Source organism: Lindgomyces ingoldianus (genome assembly GCF_010093535.1).
Source record: "Lindgomyces ingoldianus strain ATCC 200398 unplaced genomic scaffold BDR25scaffold_82, whole genome shotgun sequence".
NCBI classification, from domain to species: domain Eukaryota; kingdom Fungi; phylum Ascomycota; class Dothideomycetes; order Pleosporales; family Lindgomycetaceae; genus Lindgomyces; species Lindgomyces ingoldianus.
In genome coordinates this window covers 17950-42154 of record NW_022985243.1, presented here as the reverse complement: position 1 = coordinate 42154, position 24205 = coordinate 17950, and the positions used below count along the sequence as shown (strand labels likewise).

The following is a 24205-nucleotide window of genomic DNA, read 5'->3' as shown; positions in this document are numbered from 1 at the left end:
GATCCCTCCCAACCTCTGACCAAGGTTGTTTTAGAAAAGCTATTGAGAAATTGCCCGAGAGTTCCCTTTGGATAGTTAGAAAAATTATCAGATGAAGAATCCCTCAGCCCCGGCATATCTCACGGCTGCCTGGGTGGGGGTGACGCAAGGACGTCTCATCCACTCCCAGCTCCCACGTTAGTTACAGGACCGGGGTTAGCGAGCTGTAGCCTGGCCGTCGGGTTACGTTGATGCTCTAGCAGCAGCATGCAGCTACTACCCACGTCCAACGCTCTACGAGGTTTTAAATGAAGTTACATCTGAACTTCCCCGAACTCCGCCGTCTTTGCCTACCTTGAATAATAAATTAACTCCTCCCCTCTATCCCTCACAAAAATCAAACAGTTTCCGTTACAAAAAGCACATTTTACTGTCAAACTTCGCTTCAGAACTTGTTATGCAATGATGCCTTCCCACATTGAGCAAATCAATCTTGCTGGCACGATTCCAAAGTCTGCGTACGGCACTTGCCTTGCCGTGGGCCTCATAGTTTTGGCAATCTATGTTTACGACCAATATGTGAGCCACAACACTAAAAATTTCACGATTCAACAAACTAATAGTCATGTTTGGTAGAATTTCCTCCGCTACCAAGTAGCGAAAGTACTGGCCCAGCGTCTTGGATATTTCAAAGATGCCCAAGGCAATCGAATGAAGGAACTCTCCTTCAACTCACGTTTCTTGCGATTCAGCAATGGGTAAGGGGTCTCTTTGTTCTCTCCAGTCTCATTGGACTGAGGCAAGATGTAGACATGAAGTCTCCGAGCAGGGCACTGCCATCGCTGGTGATGAGCCGTACATTACGTGGAATGATGGCAAACCTGAAGTGGTCTTGAGCTGTCCCAACCACGTGAAGGACTTCTATGGGCGGGAGACTAAAGGTGCGCATGTTTCCGGAAAGGGCCGCCATCACCACCTAACTTCCACAGGCCACGCAAAACCGCCCAATATGGGCATGGGGCCGTACTTCGACAGAGTCCTTGGATCTAGCGTCGGCGTCTTGAATGGCGATAAATGGAAGACGATGCGCAAGGTCTTTGATCCACACCTTTCGCACCAAATGGCCATGGATTTGCGATCCACGTTTTCGCGCGAAGTCGCTGCTTGGATGAAAGACCTCCCATCCACAGTTGCTAAATTTGGCAACGGTGTTCCTGGCTCCGAGTTCGTATTGGATGCCTCTACTGCTTGCAGGATCCTGCCCTTCAAGTTAGTTGCATTAATTTTGTATGGAGATGCCCTGTCCGAGGCCGCGTTTGAAGAGCTTCTCCAATTGAATGCATTGCATGAGAAAGTCGTGTTCAAAGCATTCTTTGGGAAGCGAGAAAGGTCCAGGCTATTCGCTTTGCTGCCAAGCCAATCGAAGAGCCAAATGGACGAGTTCGAGAGGGAGTGGCGAGTCTTCAACCTGAAGATGATCCAGACTGCAGAGGCGGTGAGTTTGACAGCGCATGGAAAACGAGCGATCTTTGCTCATTATTATTCTTCTAGGAAGGATTATCATGTCCAGTAGCGAAAATGCATCCATCAGTTCTCAATGGAGCCATAACGGAGCGAGAAGTAAGTGTACTTACCGATCATAGTAAGGAGAAATATCGTGTTGATCAGCCGTGATAGTTCCTCCATACGATTGATGAAATCCTCTTCGCTAATATCGATGTCACTTCCTCGGTTTTAGCCTTTTTGCTCATCAACCTGGCCCGCAACGTCCCTGCACAGACTGACTTGCGAGCCGAGGTCCTTGGCCATACTGCCGATCCCGAGGCATACCTTCAAAAGACGGACACGCTGCTGGAGTTCGCATGCATGGAATCAATAAGGCTATGCCCAGCAGCATGTAAGTTACTCCTAGATGTTGCATTGCGTCTTACTCCTAGTTGATAGAGCTGACACTCTAAACAGGGTTCTCACTCCCTGAGTATGCTACCTCCGACATGACAGTCGGTGGATACAGCATCCCAGCTGGAACGCCCTGTATCATCGACTGGTGGAGATTGAATACTCAGTCACCAGTTTGGAACAGCGGGGGTGTCTCTGGGACGGCATTTTCACCTCAGCGCTTCCAACGGCTGACCCTCCAGGCGTACCGGTGGAGTTTCCTCCGATTCGGGCTCGGGAGTAGGAAATGTATTGGTAAGAATGTATCTGGCATTATTATGAAGACGTTCTTGATGGCAGTCTTGAAGGAGTGGGAGTTGGAGACGGTTGGGGTGACCAAGGGCGACGAGCAGAAGATGGTGGATACGAGGAAGGATCGATTCACCGTCACGCCTGCCCAAAGCGTGCGATTTGTTCCTATTTGAATCAGCCGCTGGGTCATTATGACGTAATGGGATTGGAGTGTATTAGTGTTATTGTTATTAGTTCTGAGTGCGAGCGGGGTTCACCTGACGCAAGCGGGAATAAAAATTGCCAAACTCATTTCCTCGCTCGTTTGATATTTGGATATGTCGGTGCTTCACGAAGGGGGAGCCCCATGGAGTAAGGCAGGACATGGAGAAAAGGTTCCCGAAGGTTTGGTTGGGTCGAGAACCAATGGCCCGACGTTATGCTGTGGGACTTTCAAAACGTGGCCGATGGCACGAGCCACTTCACGGTTGGAGCGTACTCAATGGGTTTGGCTAGTCCCCCCCCCCTGGCTCTCTTACTATGTCCTGTGAAGCTGCGGAATACGGGGCGCTCGACTTCAAGGTTCCACGACGTTAGAATAAGGATGGTGGCCTGCGGACGGTCCGTAGTTCCGATCAGCTTGCGCACTTTTTGTCTGCGGTTGCTTCCGAGAATGATCGCCGAGCACTGCTATTGGAAATGCGCCACCGTTTTCGGCGACTGGCTGTCGGGCCTATGAGGTCGGTTCGAGGGCGTGCTCCCTGGGCTGTGTTTTGCTGGGTGCTCGGGCGACGCACACACACCCTCAGCTGAGCCTCAGCTCACATGCAATATGGGGCATAATAACGCTCCGGACTTTTCGTATTCAGGGCTGTTGTTGTACTACACTCGGGACTTCGCCGTTACACGAAACGGCTCTCGCAACTATCGCTCTCGGCTCGCGTGTTCGTTCGCGCCGAGAGCCTAGCTGCGCTCCGAGCCGGCGACGCTCTGACGCTAAAATTCGACAACAAACGCCATTTCATTTCCTTCCTCATTTCGTATGTAATTATCCATTTCGTTTTCTTCAGTTATTACGGCGCTGTTCCTCTCTCCTGCTTTCTGAGCATTCGGTCGAACATTAAGATACGGGCGCGACATTTCGCGATGCCAAGCCACGAACAAACAGAGCCTGCACACGTGGCGCAACTGCACGAGCATCAACATGCAGAGTCACGTGCGGAAGAAGCGCCACACCCGTCACCGGCAGCCTTCACGCCTCCAGATGGCGGAAGAGACGCTTGGCAGACGGTCATTGCCGGCTGGCTCTGCCAGTTTTGCTCATTTGGCTTCATCAACGCTCTTGGTACCTTCCAGCTCATCTATGAGACCGATATCCTCAAATCCAAATCCTCGTCGTCCATATCATGGATTTTGACTATGCAGCTCTTCCTCATGTTCTTTCTCTCACAGCCCGTTGGCATGATCGTGGACATGTTCGGCCCGCGCGCTATCCTCATGCCGACCTCAATTCTTGCTGTGGTAGGTCTGGTGAGTCTGAGCTTCGCCAAGCAGTACTGGCAGATCTTCTTGGCACAAAGCTTGTGCTTCGGGTTTGGCGCGGCGGGCGTCTTCGTTCCGGGATTGGTAGCTGCGAGCCAATACTTTAAGAGGAAGAGGGCATTTGCAGTGGGAGTCGTCGCGAGTGGCTCCTCTGTCGGTATGTCGAATCTCTGTACTTAGCCAATGGACTGAATAACTAACACGTCCATTATCCAGGCGGTGTGATATTCCCAATTTTCATGGCCCAGCTCTTCAAGAAGATCGGGTTTAGGCCGGCTATGCGATGGACTGCGCTCATGATCGGGGTTCTACTGCTCGTTGCCAACGTCCTCGTCGTACCTCCCATGAAACCGAAAGGCTGGGAGGGACGGAGAACGCTCCTTAGCGTCGCCGTGTTCAAAAAGCCGCCCTACCTCCTTTTCGTCGGGGGCTCTTTCATGTTCTTCTGGGGACTCTTTGGACCTTTCAATTACCTCCCACTCTTCGCAGATCAGACCAAGAGCACATACAACGTAGCCCCATACACCGTCTCCATTCTCAAGTAAGTTTTAACCTCCAGAACCACGCTTTCCTGTAACTATCGCTAATCTCCCCCTCCAGCGCTGCATCCATCTTTGGTAGAGTTCTCCCACCCCTCTACTCTGACCGTGTTGGCCACCTCCGCGTCATATCTGCCTGTGCCTTCCTATCTGGTCTCGCTGTCCTCATCATATGGCTGCCTATCGATTACTACCAATCTCTCGGTGGCCTTGTTGTCTTCGCTCTTTTCTTTGGATTCTTCTCTGGCGCTTTTGTTTCGCTCATTACGCCGTGCCTCGTCGAAGTTGCAGGCGGTCACACGCACGATCTAGGCGCCATGCTCGGAACCTACTTTGCTGTCGTTGCCATTGCGTCGCTCACTGGCTTGCCCATCCAGGGAGCCATTTCCAAGCAGCAAGATTTGATGGGATTAATTGTCTTCTCTGGAGTTACTATGGTGGCTGGTTCTGTGGCACTTGCAATCGCGCTGTTTCTTACCATGCAAGATGAGGGGACCCGGAAAAAAGGATAAGTTCTAAGACGGAGGAACAGCGCCGTAGAAATTTATGAAGCGAAATAAATCCAAGTGATTAACTAGCAATCGGTAAAGGTTCATATTTGCCTCCAGATACTCCATACCGCAGACTGAAGTCTACGTGGAAATTTAGATTGGTGCTCTAAAGATGACAGAGACTGACCAACGATGAAGCCTAGTTAGCAAGGATTGAGTCGCGACTGGTGGTAGTAGAGAATGATCCAATAGCTTGCAGAGTTACGGAAGAAGTGATCAGTCTTCTCGACAGAGATCTTGAAACCTCGGCCATGATAAATCACCATGAGCAGCCTCTCTAAATACAATAATCAACTGTGGATTCTACCACTGCACTATAACTTTCCTTGCATATTTCTATACGTGATGTGTCTTTTCCTGTAAACGCAACTGAGTGGACGGTACAGTGAATTTCTCTTGTTACGGTCTTCTGGGAGGATTGGGGCACTGGGGCACATTACATAGCCTGGTCTAGGTTGAAAGCATCGCGAGCTGAATAGACATACTTGAAAGTTTATAGTGCATCGGTCCTACAATTCAGGACAAGCCACACCTATCAAACTACCCGTGGGAGGAACAGATAACAATGGCCCCTCGTACTTATGAGTGTGGTCCGGTAATCCTGCCTTTACTAACGTGGAAGACTCGGCTCGCGTTTCACACTTAACGTTCTCATCTGCCATCACATCTCAAGTATATACTCTTAAAAACATGCCTTTCGTTACTACCCTATCCCAATACAAACTACGCCCTACACTCTCCCGCACGCGCCTAACAATTCTCGTTCAATCTGGTTCCTCTTCAAAATCCCTGTCAGGAGCTTCTTTGACTGTACGACGGCTCTTCGGCCAGCTTCTCAGAGTCAGGAAAAATCTTGTTTCCTGTACTGTTCTCTTCGGTATGACAATCAAAGATTCATGGGAGACGCGAAATGGTAAGGAAGAGCACAGGGTCATCGACATGCATGCCCTTGAAAACAGGCCGAAAGGTTACAAGGAGAAAGGAGTCGTATTTGGTGGTATTTTCCGCATTTGCGCCGGTCTATAAGTTCTTTGCATGATGCAAGGGGGTGTGACAGTTCTTCGGAAAGCCTGTTGAGTCATGTACTCGCTCACCTGTATATGTTCATTCACCCCTGTAAAATTTGTCGCAATAACTCCTGCGTTGTGATATATCTATCATAGAATTCCAGGTTATATAGAAGTTCCACCTAGAGGACTCTGGCCATTGCGCGTCGGTGATGAATCCGAAGCTGAGATCAACGATAGTCAGGTCTCGGAGTTTCTGGTCCACTATGGCGGGGTTTGGGACCGAGCAGTTGGGGTTAGCCTCATTTGCGTCCATATCATCGTCATCATTGCCAGGGGACGCAATGCGGTCCGTGGGGAGGTTGGACTTGGGAGCTACGAGCGAGGGGTAATGCGCGTCGCTCAGCCCGGGGTAGCTAGAACCGAGGCTCGACAAAAGGATGGATAGGGGGCGACGAGATGAAGTTGTAAAATCTTCAGGACACAATGTGATACTTGCATGGCTGGTGTGGCAGCTATCAGCGTCGCGATGTGAACTAAGCGGATAAACATCGCACCTAAGGACTCTTCGACCCCCAGCTGGCGCATCAACTCGAAATATAGGAGGAGCCATATATATCTCCCCCTAGTAGAAATTTAGGGTATACTCGAGTTGTCCAACAATAATGGCAGGATGATGGCCAGTTAGATTCGGGGCGAAAATGAAGACACAAGGGGGGCAGATAGTGTAGGAAAATGGCAACATAGTGGGGATGAATTGCCCGATAGGGGGGAAGCTCAGGCCACAGCTAAAGAAGTGGAGGGAAGAGGGGGAAGCGCCGTACACTGAACTTACGGTGTTGAAGGCAAATTATTATATATTTCCTTGGGCACATGAGACGGACACAACTGAACTGGTCGGGAGAGAATGGAAAGGTGGAAAGGTCTGGTGTGTGCTAAAGATAAGATATGCGGAGGCCTCGGGAGTACTTCGGAAGACATAGTTGCTGTTATCAATCGTGATCTGATACAAGCCCCGGGGAGGAGGTTTTCGTTAACTTTCCGGGGGATGCCTGAAGAAGCCACGTTTACCGGCTCGGCCCGATCCGGAGGTGCGGGTGCGGCGAATTTAATTGTGGTTGAGTTAATTGGGCGATCTTATCTCTCCATCTCATACAACCTGTGCCACGCGTCTCGGTCCCATCCTGTTCATTCCACCAGTCCGATCCCACAATTTTCACTTCGGTAGCGTTTCGGTACGATTAGCTTTTTTTCTTTCTCACCACCAGCTTCATGTCTTCTCTCGCCATGGTCTATAAATTCATTTCCTTTTACTCTAGTGAGTCGGAAATGCTGTTTTCTACGTAACGGGGTCCGACCTAATTTTGCTCTATGTACATGGGGCAAACACGAGGTGCAGCACTCGGCGATATTTGGATGGGATTGGTACTGGGTGATGAGGGACACGGGAGGACAGAACGAAGTACATGGCTAGGGCAAATGGCAGGGGCTGGAGAGGGAGAGGGAAAGTGAAGGTGAAGATGAAGGTGAAGCAAGATAGTGACCGCGATGATAAATGGCATGATTGATAATTATCGCGCGTGCGCGGGGTCACAGATTCCACTCCGTCCTTTATGTATTCGTCTCCACAACCTCCACTTTCCTGTACTTTACCTGCCTTTTTCGTGGTGCAGGTTATTCAAACGGTCTACTAGATATCAGATCTCTTTTCGAAATTCCAGGGCCTTTAATACTAATCATTCATGGAGGCCATTATAAAGCAGCACCAAAAAGAGTAGCGTGCACCAGATGCCCCTCTAATCCAAAATTTTAACTTAGAGCACTCGTGCAAAAGACAAATAATTCGAAACCGACAGCATTCCAAGGGCCTAACGAACTGTACGGGTCAGTGACGCTACCATAGTGGCTAGTCTGGCTGTAGGGGCGGGCTGGGCCCGATTGGTTACTGTCGCACGTGTCTCACGTGATACCATACCCATGTACTGCACTATTCACTCATTCGGACTAGCTCCTTTCTCGTACAGTATATAGTCAGCCCAGAGCTCTCTCTCGCTCCTTAGACCTTACAATACACTCGTACAATTCACTCGTACAATTCACCTTGTTTGGATCTCAATACCTTGTCGACTCGCTTACCATATGACCCCTTCTCAGCTCATGCAAGAGCTACCTCATTAAGCAGAACGCTAGTTTTACTAGCTCAATTCAATGTCTTACCACCCAATGATACTGAACTACACTTACTTTAACGCCTCAGGCACCACGTGCCGGCACCTGGGTACCTAAATTTGGTCGACTGCTAATAGATCAACCATCCATGCCGAACACTTCCCTCACAAATAGTTAAGTTATCGTTACTGTTTGTAGGGGGTCCTTCTAGCGAATCATTACGCTTTTTTGGGCAAACAACCCACCCCGCTCATAAACATCGACTACGCAAGCTAAATCCTTGCTAATTCAATTTGTGCATGTCTTTTAGCTGTCGCTTTGCGCATATAGTTGTGCCGATGACCCTATGGATCCGAGAGCCCGTTACACCTCTCCTCCTCCCTGTCTTACAAACGTACGCAAAATCTCACCTGTACAGGACTTAAAATCACTCAGTACTACACTACTATGCCACGTTGACAGTTCTGGGTACGACGACGTTTGGTGTTCACTTCTGCTTGAATTGTGGCTGAATGCATCGTTAGGTGATATCTTTTAACAAGCCAGGTGATGGGTTAACAAGTAAGGCGCTAGGACTGGGGACAGAGACGGCCTTGTATTAGTTAGGCCTTCCAGTGCCTACTTGAAGACTCTTAGGAAAGGTTTAGAGCAGTAAACCTAACTTTTATTAACATATTAAGTCTAGCGTTTTTTTCAAGTTTTCACACCTCTGATTTTGCTCTCTATCTATAGAACTACTTAATAGGGTACTCTTAAGAGTGAAAAGCAGGCTTACTGTAGGCACGATAAACCGACTGATTCTTAAATTTTAGAACATGTTTGTTATAAAGCCGTTGTGGAGATATCAGGTTGTAGTTTTCCCGGTTCTTGGTAGGGTTTCTGCTGCGCGGCTTAACGATCAAACACGTTACTTAAATGAAGTACTGCTTCCTTCGGTACGCAACTCCTTCAGTCTTTATATGGGTCGCAGCGATCGGGCCGACTCTTCTATACTCGTACTAATGTTCACGTTAAGCATATAGCGGGTTGCACTTGCAGCGGCGAGCCTGCAAGTTCTCCAACCTAATACTAACAAAAAAGCTTTAAAAAAGACTCTATCGAATGACCCTTGTTGTGTTTTGCTGCTTCTAAGTGATGACTTTGAGCACTATCGCCTTGTTCCTAACGCCGGCTACTTTCCCGATTCAGAAATCTGTCAGCCATAACTTAAGAACCCTGTAGCCTTTTCTGCGGGGCTAAAATCCTACTAGATCGTGATTCTCAATATAAAAGTCTTGGTAGAAAATTATCACGTCCAACAATTCCAAATGCTGTAATTAATAAACTAATTCGAAGGATTTGCCAAGTCCGATATCGAACGACCCGCCTCCACGTATAAAAGCCCACCGAGAAAGCTAGAATGCGATCAGAATGCCGTTCTATTGTTTCCACCACTGGTCCTGCTTCTCTCAAGTTATGGAAATGCTTTCGAGTCGTCCACTCTTCCGAAACCTTCCTTGGGTAGCTCTACTATCTGCTACATTCACTGCTGCAAGAGACAATGTTGCCAAGAGGAATGACCCAACTGGAACCTCCTTTCCATGCGCAAATTTTTACGACCCTATAGGATGTCTTCGCGGCTCATGGACTCACGGTGGTGGTAAGTAATATGAACTATCGGCTCGATATGAGCGCTGAGCAACCGATACAATGTAGAATGTACGCAAACATCCAAAGACCAATGGCTTGGGTCCATCATGAGCGATATGACTAGTCCGTGAGTTCAGAACGGAGACTATCCTGGCTTGAGAGGGAAGAAGTTTTGGCGCTGACGATCTTATAAAAGGCCGCCTTCTGCCACCTCAACATTTACGGCCACTTCGTTCTGCTCCGAGTACCTGCGCCCCGTGGCAGTCACAATGCCGTACATTTACCGGACCGGTGAAACCACGACGACGACTAGGATTGACATCACCAGCTCTTTCACTGTAACGGACACTACGTACGTACCTACCTGCACACTTCTTCGCCTATTACCATCGCGCACTAATTTCTTATCCCAGCCATCCAACATCAACAATATTCTGCCCAATCCCTTCTCCCAAAATGGAATGTGGATGGCGATCAAATGGAAGTCGACCGGTTGAGCAAGAGCAGGATTGGAGTATCAACCCTTTCACCTCGAGTCCCGAAGAATGCGCACAAGTCTGTCTAACACATCCGAGATGTAGGGCTTACGAAGTTCGACCTCAAGGCAAATTCTGGGCATGCGCAATTTTCAATAAAGGCCTGGGAGAGAATGTCAGCATGTTGATAAATCCGAGCAGAGGAAATGGTCCAGAGGGTTGGTACGATAGAGATTGCGGGCAGCATGCTCCTGTAAGTTCCATTTATTTGATGCTCGTGTGAGGGACACTCTTGGAACTTAGTACCCGGTACGAAATAGAACGGTGAGGGGCCACATACTGCATGGCTAACTCTCGTCACAACGCACACTAGCCCGAATGCAACCTTAAGACGAAATCTGCTCCCACTGGAACCATCATACCACGACTGGCCGAACCCGAAAAATTCCTCCCCCCATTGATAACTCCAGCCACGCGCGTGTATCCCGTAGCAGAAACTCGCCGTCAAGCAGCCGCGCACCACCTCGCCAAACGATACGTATACCCCCTCCCCCCACACCTCGATAACGGTTGGGCGCAAGCCCCGTGGTTTGTTATGGGAGCATGTTCGTGCTTGATTACATCCGCCATGCCAGAATCAACCGCAACGGAACCCGCCACTATCTCTAGATTTACAGAGACTAAGGTAAGTACTAAATGGCCGTCCAAGGCTTTAGCGGGTGATTAAAGAAAGAGCGGTTGATTGAAAATTTTGCTGACGAGTTTTGGGGTGGGATTTATAGACGAGTAGTACGACGTACATTGACAGACGGACCTATACGGAGACGAAACGGGAAACGACGGTGTTTGTGAGCATTAATTGAGTGGAAAGATGGTACACCAGTTAGGCAATGGGGAGTAATTCGTTTGGTAAGGAATATTTCCTTGACAGTGGAAAACTAAGGGGAGATGTTTTTCTTGTCAATGGCCGGCCTGTTTTGTGACGCTATTGTGGGATCTACAACGGATTTCGGAATGGTCTTGTAAGTTGACGTAGAGGCTAGGTAATCCTGTCCTTTAGTCATTAAATTGCTAGAGTCTCCAGTTCTACTAGCCCCACCTATTAAGCTACGTTTACGTAGCGTCTCTTTTACTAGCAACAATGTAATATCCCTAGATGCACGTTTATATCGCTGTTAGATTAAAACGCTTTAATGAAGCTCTTTCTATTCTAGCATGAAATTGAGGTATCTTAGTAAGCTAACGCCATGCTAGATAGGAAGAGTTAAACAAATAGGTGAGTAAGAGGCGGAGGTAGCTGTTGCATTTCTGGCATAGAAACTATCGCACGTGTCTCACGCGATACTATACCCATGTACCGCGCCATTCACTCACTAAGACTAGATCCTTTTTCGTACAGTATATAGTCACCCCAGAGCTCTCTTGAGCTCCTGAGTACAGACAATACACTTCATCAGCCCCTTACATAGCTGCATGCTTACACTACCTCTCTAGTTACAACAGTAGCAGTAAATAAAAGAGATATCTCCAACGTTAGTTAATAGTAGAGTATAATTTAGAGAAATTAAGTTGCTATAGTTGGAGCCTATAAAAACTATATAGGTATGCATGTCTTAGTTTCCTAAGATAGATATTCAACAAAGCGACATGTCTAAGTTATAATAGGCTTTGTAACGAAAGGTATTATTGCTTTAATTGTAACGGCGCAGGCAAGAAAATAGGTCCGAATGCGGTGTGAATCCACTCAGAGGCATATGGGAGTTCGTGGGGACTCACTAACCTGGGAATTCTATCGACACCTATAGGCCTCGTACGATAGGATATCAGAAAACTGCCAAGCTAGCTAAGGGGAGAGGTGCAGCTAAATACTTGGAGATAGGGGTAGCGCAGGGGGCAGGGTCGGGGCAGATACGCGGTACCTTCGGATGTAGGTTCGTCAGGTAACTTTGAATGGAACGATTCATACGAATCGTTACATTAATGAACGTAGCAACTTCTTTAGTAGCTTTACTTACTACATACACTATATAGCCCTTTGGACTCTCAGTCTGGAATACATTATCGCACGGTTAGAGTTGATAGTTGATAGATGATAGAGGGCATGAAGAGAAGTGCGAGTCGTCAATCAGGTGGCAAGGACCAAACTAGATGGATTGAGCCAAGGTGCAAGGTCCGAGGAACTTGAGAGGGCTCTGAGCGAACTATATAGTGAAGGACCAAAAGGAGGCTAGTCTCAATAAGGAAAGACTCTAGTACTAAAAGAGCGACTACTGCTGGGCTGACTCATGTTGAGGTGAAACACTCGTCATGTGACGTAGTTTCACCCGCTCCAATTATCACGTGCGACATACATGACTCCTCTCATAACCCATGCCCACTGCAGGGCTACAAAAAGGCCTCACGTGGTCCTGGTATTATTTCATTCTGGACATCCCAAACCCAACACACTTTTCTTCTGCTTCCTCCCCTATCGAGTGGAGCTTTTACCACCCTACTACCCTGCTAATGCTACCATACTACGCCATTCCTAAGCGTTTGCGAAGGCAAGTGTATTCACGCAATGCGCTCGATACCCTGTCTGTGCTAAGGGAAACCCAGTTGTCATCTATGGATTAACCCTCTGTTTGGGCTCTCTAGACCTGCAAGGAAAGCAAGCACAATAATCAACCCTAACTATCGTACCGCAGATGAAGATGTCTTAATCTAAGTGGTGAGTGCGATGATTAAATTTTCGAGGCGCCTCGACATCATCATGTGGATACTGAATGTAAGGGGACCACAGCGGAAAATCCGGACGCGCTTAACCATCAGGCTTATACCGCAAGTTTCTGCTCTGACGAAGACAAAAGTGTCAGCCGCATTTCTTGGTCAGGGCTTTTGCCCTGTTCACGAAGTCGCATTGCGCATCAGCCGACCGCGGTGATGAGCACCCGTTTCCCCTTCACTCGCAGTACGGCAAAGCTTCGCCAGCAACTCAGAAGATGATGTTGAGTCAGCGTCTCTGGATGACGGAGAGTGGACGCTTGGCCACCGGCGGCTACATGAAACCGGGCCACTCGATCTGGTTCTCCAGTATGCATGAACCCAGTACTCTACGATCAGCTTCGGGCCACACATACACTTTACAAGGCGGGCGCTTCTCAGAAGATTTCACGGATCCGTAGGCGAGAGACGTAGTTTATTAGAAGTAGGATGAATCTCATGAGTTCCACATCTTATAGTTTTTAGAATCTAGTACTTATAGTAGCATGATAATCATACGCTGCTGCAGTGAAACTTGATGGAACTATCCTTCTGGATGAACGTTGCAATCTCCAAAGCGTATGTGTTGGAACAGCTGGATTATAATTGCCAATATCGCTATCTCGGGATGGAACGTGTCCAACATACTGGACCGATAAAAGGAAAGGTTAATGAGAGTCTGTGATCCCCCTTCAGAACGAACAAATTATTCGTTCTTTCCACGTCTCCTCCCCGAGACAATCCACGGAGCTACTATGCTCCTAAGAAATAGTCAGCTTCTCTTCAGCCATCATGACATAAGGGCTTACCGTATCGAATCCCCAGACTTATCAACCAGCATACGAAGCAATTGCATTCGCAGACGCACCAGAGAAATGATAGCAGTTTCCAAGTTTGAAGTTGTTCGTCGTGGAATCCACATAGCCTTGCGCAATGGCCCCAGGAAGGCTCCCGCAGTTATCGGGTGCGAAGAAGTACGCGTACTGATGATTACCCCCCCAGACCGTGATCTTGAACGACCGGAAACCATCAGGCCAAGTAGCGCAGGTGTTGTCCCAGATGTTGACTCCTGTTTGGACGACACTGCCGCAGTTGGTGTCGCTGAAGGTGTCAATCACGAAGGCTGATCCACTGGCAGTGAGACCACCCATGATGGCGACGGTAGAAGTGATGGAGAAACGCATCTTGAAGAGGGGAGAGATTCTTGAGGCTGGAATGATAGAGTGGAAAGGTGAAAGACGAGGCTCGATTTGCTGGAGTATCTTCAGCTAATGATTTGTGCGGATGGAGAGCGGCGGAAGAAGGGGTTTATATACTTGAGTTGCAGTGGCATTCGTCAAAGTTGGCTTTACTTCCCTCAAAGGATTTCCCGTTTTCGTGTTTGTTACGGCCGTTGAGTAAATGACGGTTGCAAGTTAAGAATGATTGATCTCCTGCAGGATTCATCGATTCTATTTTAATACATGAGAGGATTTCCAATTCTCGTGTTCATTGAGTCTTACATAGACACAAGCAATCTTCCGCTCCGACTCTACGTGTGAACTACGACCCGAGTGGATTCGGCCTTATTCGTCGGCTCCTTGTACTCTCCGGTAACTATTCAATCCGTACACTGGGTAAGTCACAGCATAGGATAGCCCTTAGTAGAAAAAGGACTTCAAGGATATCCGCGCACCGCGTTCGCTTGTGAGGGGCGAGAAGAACAATCGTGCTGAACCCTGATCTAACTGTTTGGACTTCGTGTGTCATAAGAGGTTAAAAAAAACGCACAGGCTAACTACATGACAGCATATAGCACAGTCAGCGAGAATAGCAGATTCATGCGTTAGCAAGTACGGACTCGCCCTACGCAAGGAGGGTGGTGGTCGACGATCGAAGGGGGGGGGCAGACAATCGGCGGTTTCATTCAAAGTGACATGGGTCCTTGGAAGGCCGAAAGAAACGCATGACTGAGTTGCCGGTGATTCTTGCTGTAAGCCCCCTACCTACGTTCACGAACTCGTTTTGTCTGACATGTTTTAGTCAACCCAATTGAGATCCTCGACAAATACCCCCACGCCCTGATCAAAAACGCAAAAAACACAGTTTCGATCAAATCAACGATAGTGGCGGTAAATATAAGCTCCGACGTCGGACAGAATCTCATTCTGCCTCTACACTCTAGGCGCAGGCGGCGAACTGTACATCAACCAGGAGTATGCATATCTTGTGATTCAATTCGATGCAGATATGCCCTTTAGCGATTATAGCTTCTTTACGTCTTAATTCTGGGTGGCGAAGACGCCACGGCTTCCTTGTTTGCGTGCCACGTGTGTCTTCGTGAAGGTGGATGGGGGGCCAGTGGGGGAGACGGCCACTGCAAATTCAACTAGCCGCATCCTTATACGACATGTCAAGCGCATGGACCACGGTCACTGTGATAGGTGGGCAAACCGTGCAATAAGTGATACTATACTAATTTTCAACGGCAATGTAACCATTCATTCAGTGAGTGATCACCGCCACCCTACTTCTTTGGGCCTGGTTTGAACACTCTCTCGCCTCACATTGTCACAGTGACGGGCAATAAAACCAAACATCGAAATGTTTTGACACTGGCTTATACATAGGATCATCCGGAGGAATGGATTCTCTTTCGCGCGAAAAACCTCTCCTTGACCACAAATGTCAGTTGAGGTGATTATATGAGCCTCTCGTCATTCTACACACGCGGGGAAGTACGAGCGGAGGGCACACGGGTGCTGCGCGTTTCTTCAAGCATGTGTATCTTATCTATGTTAGAAAGATCTACGACGCAGACTCATTAACAAGAGTGCATATTAACGTAAAAAAGTAGAGGACATAGCAATATAGGATACCTCTATATACATTTTGAAACCCTGAAAGTTAAGGAATATAGAAGATATCTGAAGTTTGTCCAGCAACTTATCTTGAATAGCTTGCTAAAAGAGAATACAATAATAGTATGTCTAGGAGTACAGCTCTTGGCGTATTTTTAATAGTGACTTGCTTTTATTACTAATATTTATTATTTAGTAAAATGAATCTACGCGATGATGGTTCAGGTATCCATAGTGTGTATTGCCGGAAGACGGGTATTGCCATATTAGGTTGGTAGAGTACTTGTAATCCTACAAGGATAGGGGCGAGAACGAGAACGAGAACGAGAACGAGAACGAGAACGAGAACGAGAACGGGAACGGGAACGAGAACGAAATCGAAAAGTAAGAACGAAATCGAAAAGTAAGAACAAGTAAGAATGAGTATAGATGGATTCGCCTAATGCCGCTACCACTACTTCTAATCGAAGTATACTTATACAATTAGTAAAGCTTGATATGAAATGCAGAATTGAAGCAAATAGTTATGTTCGTGAAGATTCTCGACTCTGCCATTGGTTTTTTATGTCTCGTACATTAATCACGGCACTAAAGAACGGCCTTCATAGTATTCCCTATCCCAAGAACATTTGGTGCCGTTTAGAAAACTACCATCCTCCGAAAACATGGAGGCATCCACGCCTTTTCTCTCGACAAATGTTCAGAAAACAGCGCCTTAAACAATGATGCTCAAAACAATCCTAAGCTTTTCTCGTTTAAGCCAACTTGTCGTCGACACCATCTTGACATCCTCTCCCAATCCTCACCATACCCGATAAGCGTAGCGGAGAGCTCTTGGACAAGCCTCGAACCAGAATATTTTTTCCACCACATATCATCCGTGGTGTACAGAAGTACGCCCCAATGCATGAAGATCATCATAGCAATGGGTTCGCCTCTTCGTAGCGCATTTAGGAAGTCGGAATCAACTTTAATCATCCAGAAAAGTGCGCAAGTTTCCCTATTAGAAACTTTTTCCAGGCCTTGTATCGCATTCTCCAAAGTTTGGTGCGTATTGCTGCCGCGACTGATCTCTGTGTTCATCAGTTGCCGCAAGTCTGCCGCGGGAGCCCATTCTCCAATGAAGGATGACTTTGGCTCAACGACACCGAAAAACCTATGGAGCGGACCCTGCTCGATCCAATGGCGAGTAAGTCCGACAATAGATGAGACGCCATTCATGAATTCGACTAGCAGTAGTACAGTTTCTGAGGTAGGCTTGACTTGCTCACTATCCACAGTGGGCAGAAGGGGTGATACAATAGCGCAAACCATTATTAAGACGGAGCATATGAACACGGCATCGCAATTCGACTGTGAGATATGGCTAAGAGTCGTCCGGAGACCTAAAACGCTCTGATTTTGGTGTTGAAGGGCTGCGCTAACCAATGGTCGCATTGCCCTAGGATCTTCCATTGCGCTTGCCAGGTGAAGTAATGTCATAGCGAATATGGCTTCCATGAGATAATCATGCCGAAGAGCTTCTTTCCCCACATGCTCTCGAAAAATTTCAGATCCTTTCCGTGTAAAGCTGTGGCACGTCCATGTGCACCAGTAATGCATAAGCGCTACATTCGTGATTGCGATTGGCTCCTGGAGTGATGGAGTCGGGCCAGGTACTGCGTATGGGCTAAAGGCAGGGTTAACAGACACGTCGGTGGACGTGGGTGTTACCGCGGAAGTCGGCCCCCACGATTCGGGCGAATCGTTTTCGTTCATAGCATCGAACTTCTCGAGGGGTTGGCGAGAAAAATTGCACTCGTCGCCTCGGTTGGAGCAATTCGTGCATCGAAGTGCCTTTTCATCGCATTTTACGCGTCGCTTTCGACATTGGTCACATCCGAATCGCGATTTGTGATGCGGACGCTTTTTCGGCATGGCCAAGGACGAGTTGGCCCGTTTAGCGAGAACGAGAGAACTAACGAGAACGAGCGAGCAAACGAGAACGAGTGAGCAAACGAGAACGATTTCAGTGGATTATAGCATGGGAATTGCAATGAATGTATACCCCTTCTACACTCCTTCTTATTTTCATGCCTAGAAATTCAGACATGCTCAGCCTCGAGCTGGTGACGTGTCGCCAAGATCATAGTAAGCGCAATTATCTTGGTATTGGGAACATTTCCTAACATGGCAATAGATGAGAAGGGGAAAGGGGGAACCTCTTCGTAGCAACGCAATCAGGTGTAGAGTGAAAGGATTATGAAGTCATTGAAGGATGGTGGGTGTTTCCAATTATCGTGTGATCGACCCACGGTGACACCGATAGAAGGAATTGGGTTGATAAGATAAACCGAGTGCAAATTCGGAAGGAATACAGCTGTTGGCTAGTACACTAGCAGTTTCTCTTTATGGGATGAGTTCAACACTCTACCATCCATTTCGGTACAAATTGAGAACGGAAATAAGAAGTTCATTCTGTTAGCAGAACTGCATTTCATAAAAACTTCTGCCGAAGCGGGTTCCTAAAAATTGGGACAAGGGCTGCCGACAATTGCGATGAACGGCGTTAGATTCCTCAGGTTTGCTCGGATCACAACTCGCAACATTCTCCTGACCTTGTGGACAGTAAGATTTTGTGGCGAGTTAACGTGGCAATCAGCCTGTGACCCGTGCTCATGATCTAGAGCATGGCTCCGAGATCAATTAATAGGTGCAAACTAGACATCAGCTCTTGCAGTGGAATTGCTATATAAGGTGCCTATCTCTCTCAAAAAAGATTGTCATTAACTCGACTCGAACTTCTCCCGCCTCCATTGTTTACCAGTGTTTGAAGCGGAGCCTCCAAGATGCTTTTCCGGAGAACTCTTGTATCTTTGAATCTTTTATGTGTATGGGGCATGACCAATGCTTCACCACACAACACCAAGAGAACTGGTCATTGGGTCAACCTAGCCAAACTCCCCCATCATCGTCAGGAGCATGGCACCGTTCCAATCGATGACAACACGATCGCTCTCATCGGTGGTGTCTTCCGCCTTGGCGACGGAGACGTACAAGAAGGTCTCCTAACAACGGATGTGGTAGAGGTGTACGACATACCTTCTGATACCTGGAAAACAAAGGCTCCGACTCCGTACAAAGTTAACCACCCCAATGTTGCAACTGTAAACGGAAAAATTTACCTCCTTGGAGGACTTGTCGATGCACAGGATCCCCCCTTGCCCTATCCAGATTGGATTCCTTCCGGAGAGTGCCACGTTTATGATACCGTAAAAGATGTATGGAGCCCATTGGAGCCCATGGAGAAGGGAACAGAGAGGGGCAGTGCCATACTAGGTGTGCATGGAGAGATGATTTATGTCGCTGGCGGAATGACTTTTCTTATTCCCGATGATCAGGACTCTCTTACCACTGTCACCGCATTTAATACCACCTCTGGAAAATGGCAAAAACTGCCGGATATTGCATCGAATATACCAGAAGGTCGTCAACACGGTGTTGGGGCTGTCGTTGGGCATAACTTCTACGTCGTTGGTGGGAGATATATGAAGAAACAGAATGTCCGCGGTACAGTCTTCATCCTTGATCTAAATAACCAACAAGCTGGATGGAAAATAAGCGAAGGGGAAATGCCAGTACCTCGGGGTGGTTTATCTGGAGCTGTGCTTGGAAAGAAGTTCTACACCTTTGGTGGCGAGGCCAACCCTAACGCTACGGACGGGATCTTTAATGAGACCGAAGTATTCGATATAACGACAGAGAAATGGTCTCAGAAAAAGGCTATGGCGGTTCCTCGTCACGGTTTAAGCGCTGTTGCTATAGGAAATAAAGTTTATCTTCCAGGTGGTGGCCTTCAGGAAGATGGATTGTCGGTTTGGGTCGACGGTAAGGAACATCTTCTTCGAACTACGGATCATTTTGATGCGTATGTTGTGTAAGGCAGACATCTAATTGGGGCGGTCAATTTGAGAAGGATTACCACAAGACTACTATCCTTGCATGTTTGTTGTATAAGCCACGACTTTACCAACGTTCATTCTTTCTGTAACTACATGATTCCTATAGTTAATTCCGCTGGTTAATGCTAATAATGGGTTTTGTACTGTCGAGTCCCTCTACGATGTATATCTACAAGAGTTCAATTACTACAATCTATAGTACTTGTTTTAAACCAATTCGCATTCATATTAGGCTTAGAATAGAGAGGTATATTAGTTTAGACGTGTAAATATATTAACAATAACAGTAAAAGAGAGTAAAAGCTCGCGATGAACAATAAAAACAGTGACACACAGGTATCTTTAAAAATATGTATAGTCTATTGTCGCATACAGCTATCCGTCTATATATACCCTTCTGCTGTGCTAGCTAGGAGGTTGACCTTTTAGCAAACGCAACACTTTTAGAACATAGTAATATAGCTAACTAACAAGAATTAACTAATCTAAAGCATATACTTAACTTAGATTTATAAGCATTTTTTATACTTAAAGTTATAGAAGATATAGTTAATAAACTACAAAAGTTTTATAGTCTAAGCTATATTAGGCTATATTAGTGTAAACTAGCATAGGAACTTTATTAAAATATTATAAAATTTAAAAACAATTTTTTTTATAAATGTAACTATGTAAAAACCTAATAAAAATTCTATATTTATATAAAGTAGCTTACACTTATATGTAACTCTATTACTAAGTATAAAATTTATAAAATTAAGAAATAACGTTTTAAATAAGTATTATATTTACTTATAAAGTTATTATAGCATTTAGCAAGTTTTATAAACTAAAATTTAATTTAATTAAGTAATTTTACATAGGCTATAGTTATTAAATGTATTTAGAAAATTTAAAAAGTAAATAAACCTACATTACACTTTAAAGTATTAAAAGTTATTAGATTTAAAATAAAACCCTTTTATAGTTATAAATAAAGTAAATTTATGTTAGCTATTAAATAAAAAGTAAAATATAAAAGAAATAGGCTAGAATAGTATTGTCAGATTAAAGCACTGTTTCTAGGCTTCCTGAGATGAATGATGGGTTTGGATATGATGTATGGGATGATTTATTGATTGTATTGATTGTGTTGATTTATCGATCCTTTTTTCTGCTCTACTCGTGTTGCTCGGCTTTTTGTTCTGCCGATCCGAGTCCCTCGCGCACTAGCCCTATGCGCGACCAGCTTGCAACATGCTACAATTTGCTGCAAAATGCTGTAACATGCTGCAATTTGCTGCAATTTGCTGCAACATGCTGTAAAATGCTGCAATTTGCTGCAACATGCTGCAAAATGCTGCAATTTGCTGCAACATGCTGCAAAATGCTGCAATTTGCTGCAACATGCTGCAAAATGCTGCAATTTGCTGCAACATGCTGCAAAATGCTGCAAAATGCAGCAATTTGCAGCAACATACTGTTCGAGCTTATTGCTCGTACTATGTAGCAGCTTTCGTCAAACGTTCCTCCTGTCTTGACAGTAGGTGCGCATATCTGACAAGTATAGACTTATTTACTGCACTATTAAGTTAACAATACTATAGCTTCTACTACTAGTAAAGTTACTAAGTTAAAATTTATATTATTTATAAAGTAAATTATCGCATACAACTATCCACCTCTATATATATACTTCTGCTGTGCTAGTTGGAGAGGTTAACCTTTTAGCAAACGCAACATAAATATTATAGATTAGATGTTATTTATTATTTAATTAATTTAAAAAATCTACAATTACTAAGCTAAACAAATTACTAAGCTTAAGAAAATCTCTTAGCATAACTAATATTATAAATAAAAACATAATTTTATTTATAAATAAGTAAGAAGCTTGTGTATAACATGCTTATATTTAATTTCCTTTATTTTTTTAATATATACAACTGTTGTACTTAGTCTTCTTATAGTTCTTATAGCGCTATTAATCTAGTAAAGCGAGTTTGGTATAATTACTAGTACAAGCCTTCTTAGATAATTAAGACACTGTCTACGCTTTAGCAGCTATATAATACCTTTATACTATGTTTTATTATTTTTCCTTACTAAATTTACTTTCTTTACACTTTTTATACTTAGTTAGCTTTGCATTTTAAGCTTTTTTAAGATTAGTTTTTATAAGTATATTTTTATAGCATTAGCTTAGCTTTGTTAATTAGCTATAAGAAACTCTTTTATACTAAAGATAGTAATTATAGAAAAATACTATATAAATATAAGAGGTAATATAGTTATTTATAGTATTATTAAAATATAAAAACGTTATAGGTGTAGCGATTCGCTTGAATTGTTCTATTTAAAGTTATCTAGCGAACCTTATATCTAAAGGCTCCTTGTATCTGCTCCGACCTGGCTCTGCCCCCTGCTGTACCTCTATTCCCTAAGTATTTAGTCGCACCTCTCCCCTTAGCTAGCTTAGTAGTTTTCTAATATCCTTTTGTACAAGGCCTATAGGTGTTAATAGCATTCCTAGGTTTCTAAGTCCCCACGCACTTCTATATGCCTCTGAGTGGATTCATACCGCATTTAGACCCATTGTCTTGCCTGTGTTGTTACAATAGGTTTTATAGCTATTAATAATAAGAAGCTAGTACTTACTAACTATAACGTACCTAACAGGTTGGCCGGCCACACAGGTTAGCCAGCCACTTTTGCCAAGCCCCCACTAAACTCTACCTATCTACATAATGCTTTAACAACAACACTAGATTAAATCTTCTAAAGAATATTAGATACAGCTTACTCTTTAAGCTTTTAAATAAAACTTAAAACTTTTCTTATAACACGCTATAGCTATCTATAATGTCTCTTACATAACACTAAGTAATTAACACGCTAGACAGTCTTTTTAAGTAGAATACTAGCTTAAATTAAGAAATCTAACTAAGCTTAAAAAAAAAGTAGTTATTAAGTATATACTTAAGCTTATTACACGCAGATTTCCCTTTAAGCTTATAGCTATAGCTAATATAGCTAATTCCTTACCTGTAAAGCGTAATCTAGGCTAGGTTAGCTTAAACTAGCCTAGTATGTAAGTTAAGCACTACTCTAAGTTTATAATAAAGTTTAATTATAAGTATAATTATAAAAAAGTGCTTTATAAGAATCTAGAGGTTATTTAGGGCTAGTTTTACCTAGTAGCTAACATAAAAGCTAAGTATAGTATCTAAAATAAAGATAAGTATAACTTTAATAAGTTAAGCTTTATAATAGGCTAAATATTAACTAGAGCAGTTATTATAGCTTTAAAGAGATAAAGATAGCTAAAGGTAATATAGTAAAGTAATAAAAAGTAGACAACAGTTATCTAAAGCATTAATATAATAAAGTAGGCTATAAGATTATAAAGCTTTAAGCAGCAAATACAGCTACTACATAACATAAATTATATAAAAAGAAGTAGATTTAGGCAGAAAAGACTTTAATAGTTAAAAATAAAGCTTATCTAACTGCTCTAAAGGAGTTTAGAGCGTGTAGTAATAAAAAGAAGCTAAAGACGCAGGTGCACACTAAAGAAGGTAAGCTAAGTTAAAGGTAATATAAGCAGTGTAATTAGACTAGGCATAACTTGCGTATGTGTAAGTAAGTAGTAGAAGTAGACTCTAAATAATATCTTATATTATATTACTCTATACAAGGCTAAAGTGGGCTGTTTTGTGAGAGAATAGGGTGGTTTTAGTAGGGGCTTAGCAAAAGTGGCCGGCTAACCCGTGTGGCCGGCCAACCTGTTAGGTACGTTATATATTTTTAGTATAGACATTAAAGGACTTTAGCTACTAGAAACTAAGCTTATTTATTATCTAACTAGTTCTAAAGATTGTACTAACTTAGTTCTAAAGTATAAAGTTTTTTTAAGCTAAGTAGAGAGGTAGTAGTAGCTTTAAAAATACTAAAAAGTAAAATAGCTTATTATATAGTATTAATATTTTAAAAAGAATAACCTACATAAAATTACTATACTAAACTAACTTTAGCTATCTATACTACTTTAGTTAAAACGTAACTTATTATAAAGCTAATTTTATTAAAGCTATATATGTTTTTATTCTAAAAGCTACAATTAGATTCTATTGTAGCTACTAGCTAGAACTAGTTTTAGATAACTTCTAGATTATATAAAAGCTTTGTTTATTATTATACTTATAATTAAATTTAACTTAAAGGCTAACTTAGCACTTAATAAACATACTTAAGTAGCTTTAAGCTGCTAAAAATATATAAATTACTTTATAACATGCTATAGTCTTTTATAATATCTTTTATATAACACTAAGAAATCAACGAGCAAGGTAGCCTTTATAAGCAGATTACACACTTAAATTAAAATAGCTAGATAGAACTAAAAACAGTAATTATTTAGTATATACTTAACTAAACTATGTACGAATTTTAATTTAGTATATAGCTATTACTAATGTCACGATTGTGCACGAGTAAGGTTATAGAGCTTTACAGAGGTCTAGTTTAATTACTATGTAAGGTATTATAGTAGGTACAAGACGTTGTGTAAGGAACAAGAAGGTTTAGAAAAAAATTAGTAATTAAATACTTAGCTTAAAAGTCTAAGCGCTTTAGGTATAAA

At 44.2% G+C, this 24205-nt stretch overlaps 8 protein-coding genes across 8 annotated transcripts; 5 read left to right on the top strand and 3 right to left on the bottom strand.

Moving 5' to 3' along the window:
- Window positions 1-385: 385 nt before the first annotated feature.
- BDR25DRAFT_299196 (cytochrome P450) lies at window positions 386-2416 on the top strand. Its single transcript, XM_033689122.1, has 7 exons — window positions 386-558; window positions 616-737; window positions 790-920; window positions 969-1474; window positions 1531-1599; window positions 1657-1876; window positions 1942-2416. The coding sequence occupies exons 1-7, from the start codon at window positions 442-444 to the stop codon at window positions 2340-2342; spliced, it is 1566 nt and encodes a 521-aa protein (XP_033539454.1). The 5' UTR covers window positions 386-441; the 3' UTR covers window positions 2343-2416.
- A 683-nt stretch (window positions 2417-3099) lies between these two features.
- Window positions 3100-4983, top strand: BDR25DRAFT_274272 (MFS general substrate transporter). The gene is made up of 3 exons (XM_033687393.1): window positions 3100-3847; window positions 3907-4231; window positions 4291-4983. The coding sequence occupies exons 1-3, from the start codon at window positions 3295-3297 to the stop codon at window positions 4739-4741; spliced, it is 1329 nt and encodes a 442-aa protein (XP_033539453.1). The 5' UTR covers window positions 3100-3294; the 3' UTR covers window positions 4742-4983.
- Window positions 4984-5470: 487 nt separating this feature from the next.
- BDR25DRAFT_363826 (uncharacterized protein) lies at window positions 5471-5857 on the top strand (the record flags this gene model as incomplete). The annotated part of the gene is made up of 2 exons (XM_033696796.1): window positions 5471-5798; window positions 5838-5857. 2 exons carry the CDS (start codon window positions 5471-5473, stop codon window positions 5855-5857), a joined length of 348 nt encoding a protein of 115 aa, XP_033539452.1.
- A 27-nt stretch (window positions 5858-5884) lies between these two features.
- Window positions 5885-8474, bottom strand: BDR25DRAFT_363825 (uncharacterized protein; the record flags this gene model as incomplete). Its single annotated transcript, XM_033696795.1, has 18 exons — window positions 5885-6412; window positions 6449-6617; window positions 6661-6722; window positions 6757-6923; window positions 6956-7006; window positions 7050-7126; window positions 7165-7215; window positions 7242-7440; window positions 7479-7519; window positions 7554-7600; window positions 7642-7732; window positions 7783-7833; window positions 7875-7941; window positions 8005-8021; window positions 8052-8086; window positions 8179-8235; window positions 8300-8337; window positions 8411-8474. 18 exons carry the CDS (start codon window positions 8472-8474, stop codon window positions 5885-5887), a joined length of 1812 nt encoding a protein of 603 aa, XP_033539451.1.
- A 297-nt stretch (window positions 8475-8771) lies between these two features.
- On the top strand, window positions 8772-13225 carry BDR25DRAFT_363824 (uncharacterized protein; the record flags this gene model as incomplete). Its single annotated transcript, XM_033696794.1, has 26 exons — window positions 8772-8876; window positions 8909-9008; window positions 9089-9150; window positions 9207-9248; window positions 9303-9427; window positions 9492-9595; window positions 9628-9712; window positions 9782-10048; window positions 10084-10140; window positions 10167-10338; window positions 10365-10385; window positions 10435-10746; window positions 10844-10909; window positions 10949-10970; window positions 11005-11078; window positions 11316-11337; window positions 11379-11454; window positions 11810-11821; window positions 11867-11942; window positions 11993-12047; window positions 12109-12129; window positions 12158-12231; window positions 12355-12535; window positions 12594-12683; window positions 12770-12954; window positions 12989-13225. The coding sequence occupies 26 exons, from the start codon at window positions 8772-8774 to the stop codon at window positions 13223-13225; spliced, it is 2643 nt and encodes an 880-aa protein (XP_033539450.1).
- A 408-nt stretch (window positions 13226-13633) lies between these two features.
- Window positions 13634-13987, bottom strand: BDR25DRAFT_248576 (uncharacterized protein; the record flags this gene model as incomplete). The annotated part of the gene is made up of 1 exon (XM_033685981.1): window positions 13634-13987. The coding sequence occupies one exon, from the start codon at window positions 13985-13987 to the stop codon at window positions 13634-13636; it is 354 nt and encodes a 117-aa protein (XP_033539449.1).
- Window positions 13988-16372: 2385 nt separating this feature from the next.
- BDR25DRAFT_248565 (uncharacterized protein) lies at window positions 16373-17560 on the bottom strand (the record flags this gene model as incomplete). Its single annotated transcript, XM_033685980.1, has 1 exon — window positions 16373-17560. One exon carries the CDS (start codon window positions 17558-17560, stop codon window positions 16373-16375), a length of 1188 nt encoding a protein of 395 aa, XP_033539448.1.
- A 962-nt stretch (window positions 17561-18522) lies between these two features.
- Window positions 18523-19563, top strand: BDR25DRAFT_386974 (galactose oxidase; the record flags this gene model as incomplete). Its single annotated transcript, XM_033698037.1, has 1 exon — window positions 18523-19563. The coding sequence occupies one exon, from the start codon at window positions 18523-18525 to the stop codon at window positions 19561-19563; it is 1041 nt and encodes a 346-aa protein (XP_033539447.1).
- Window positions 19564-24205: the final 4642 nt, after the last annotated feature.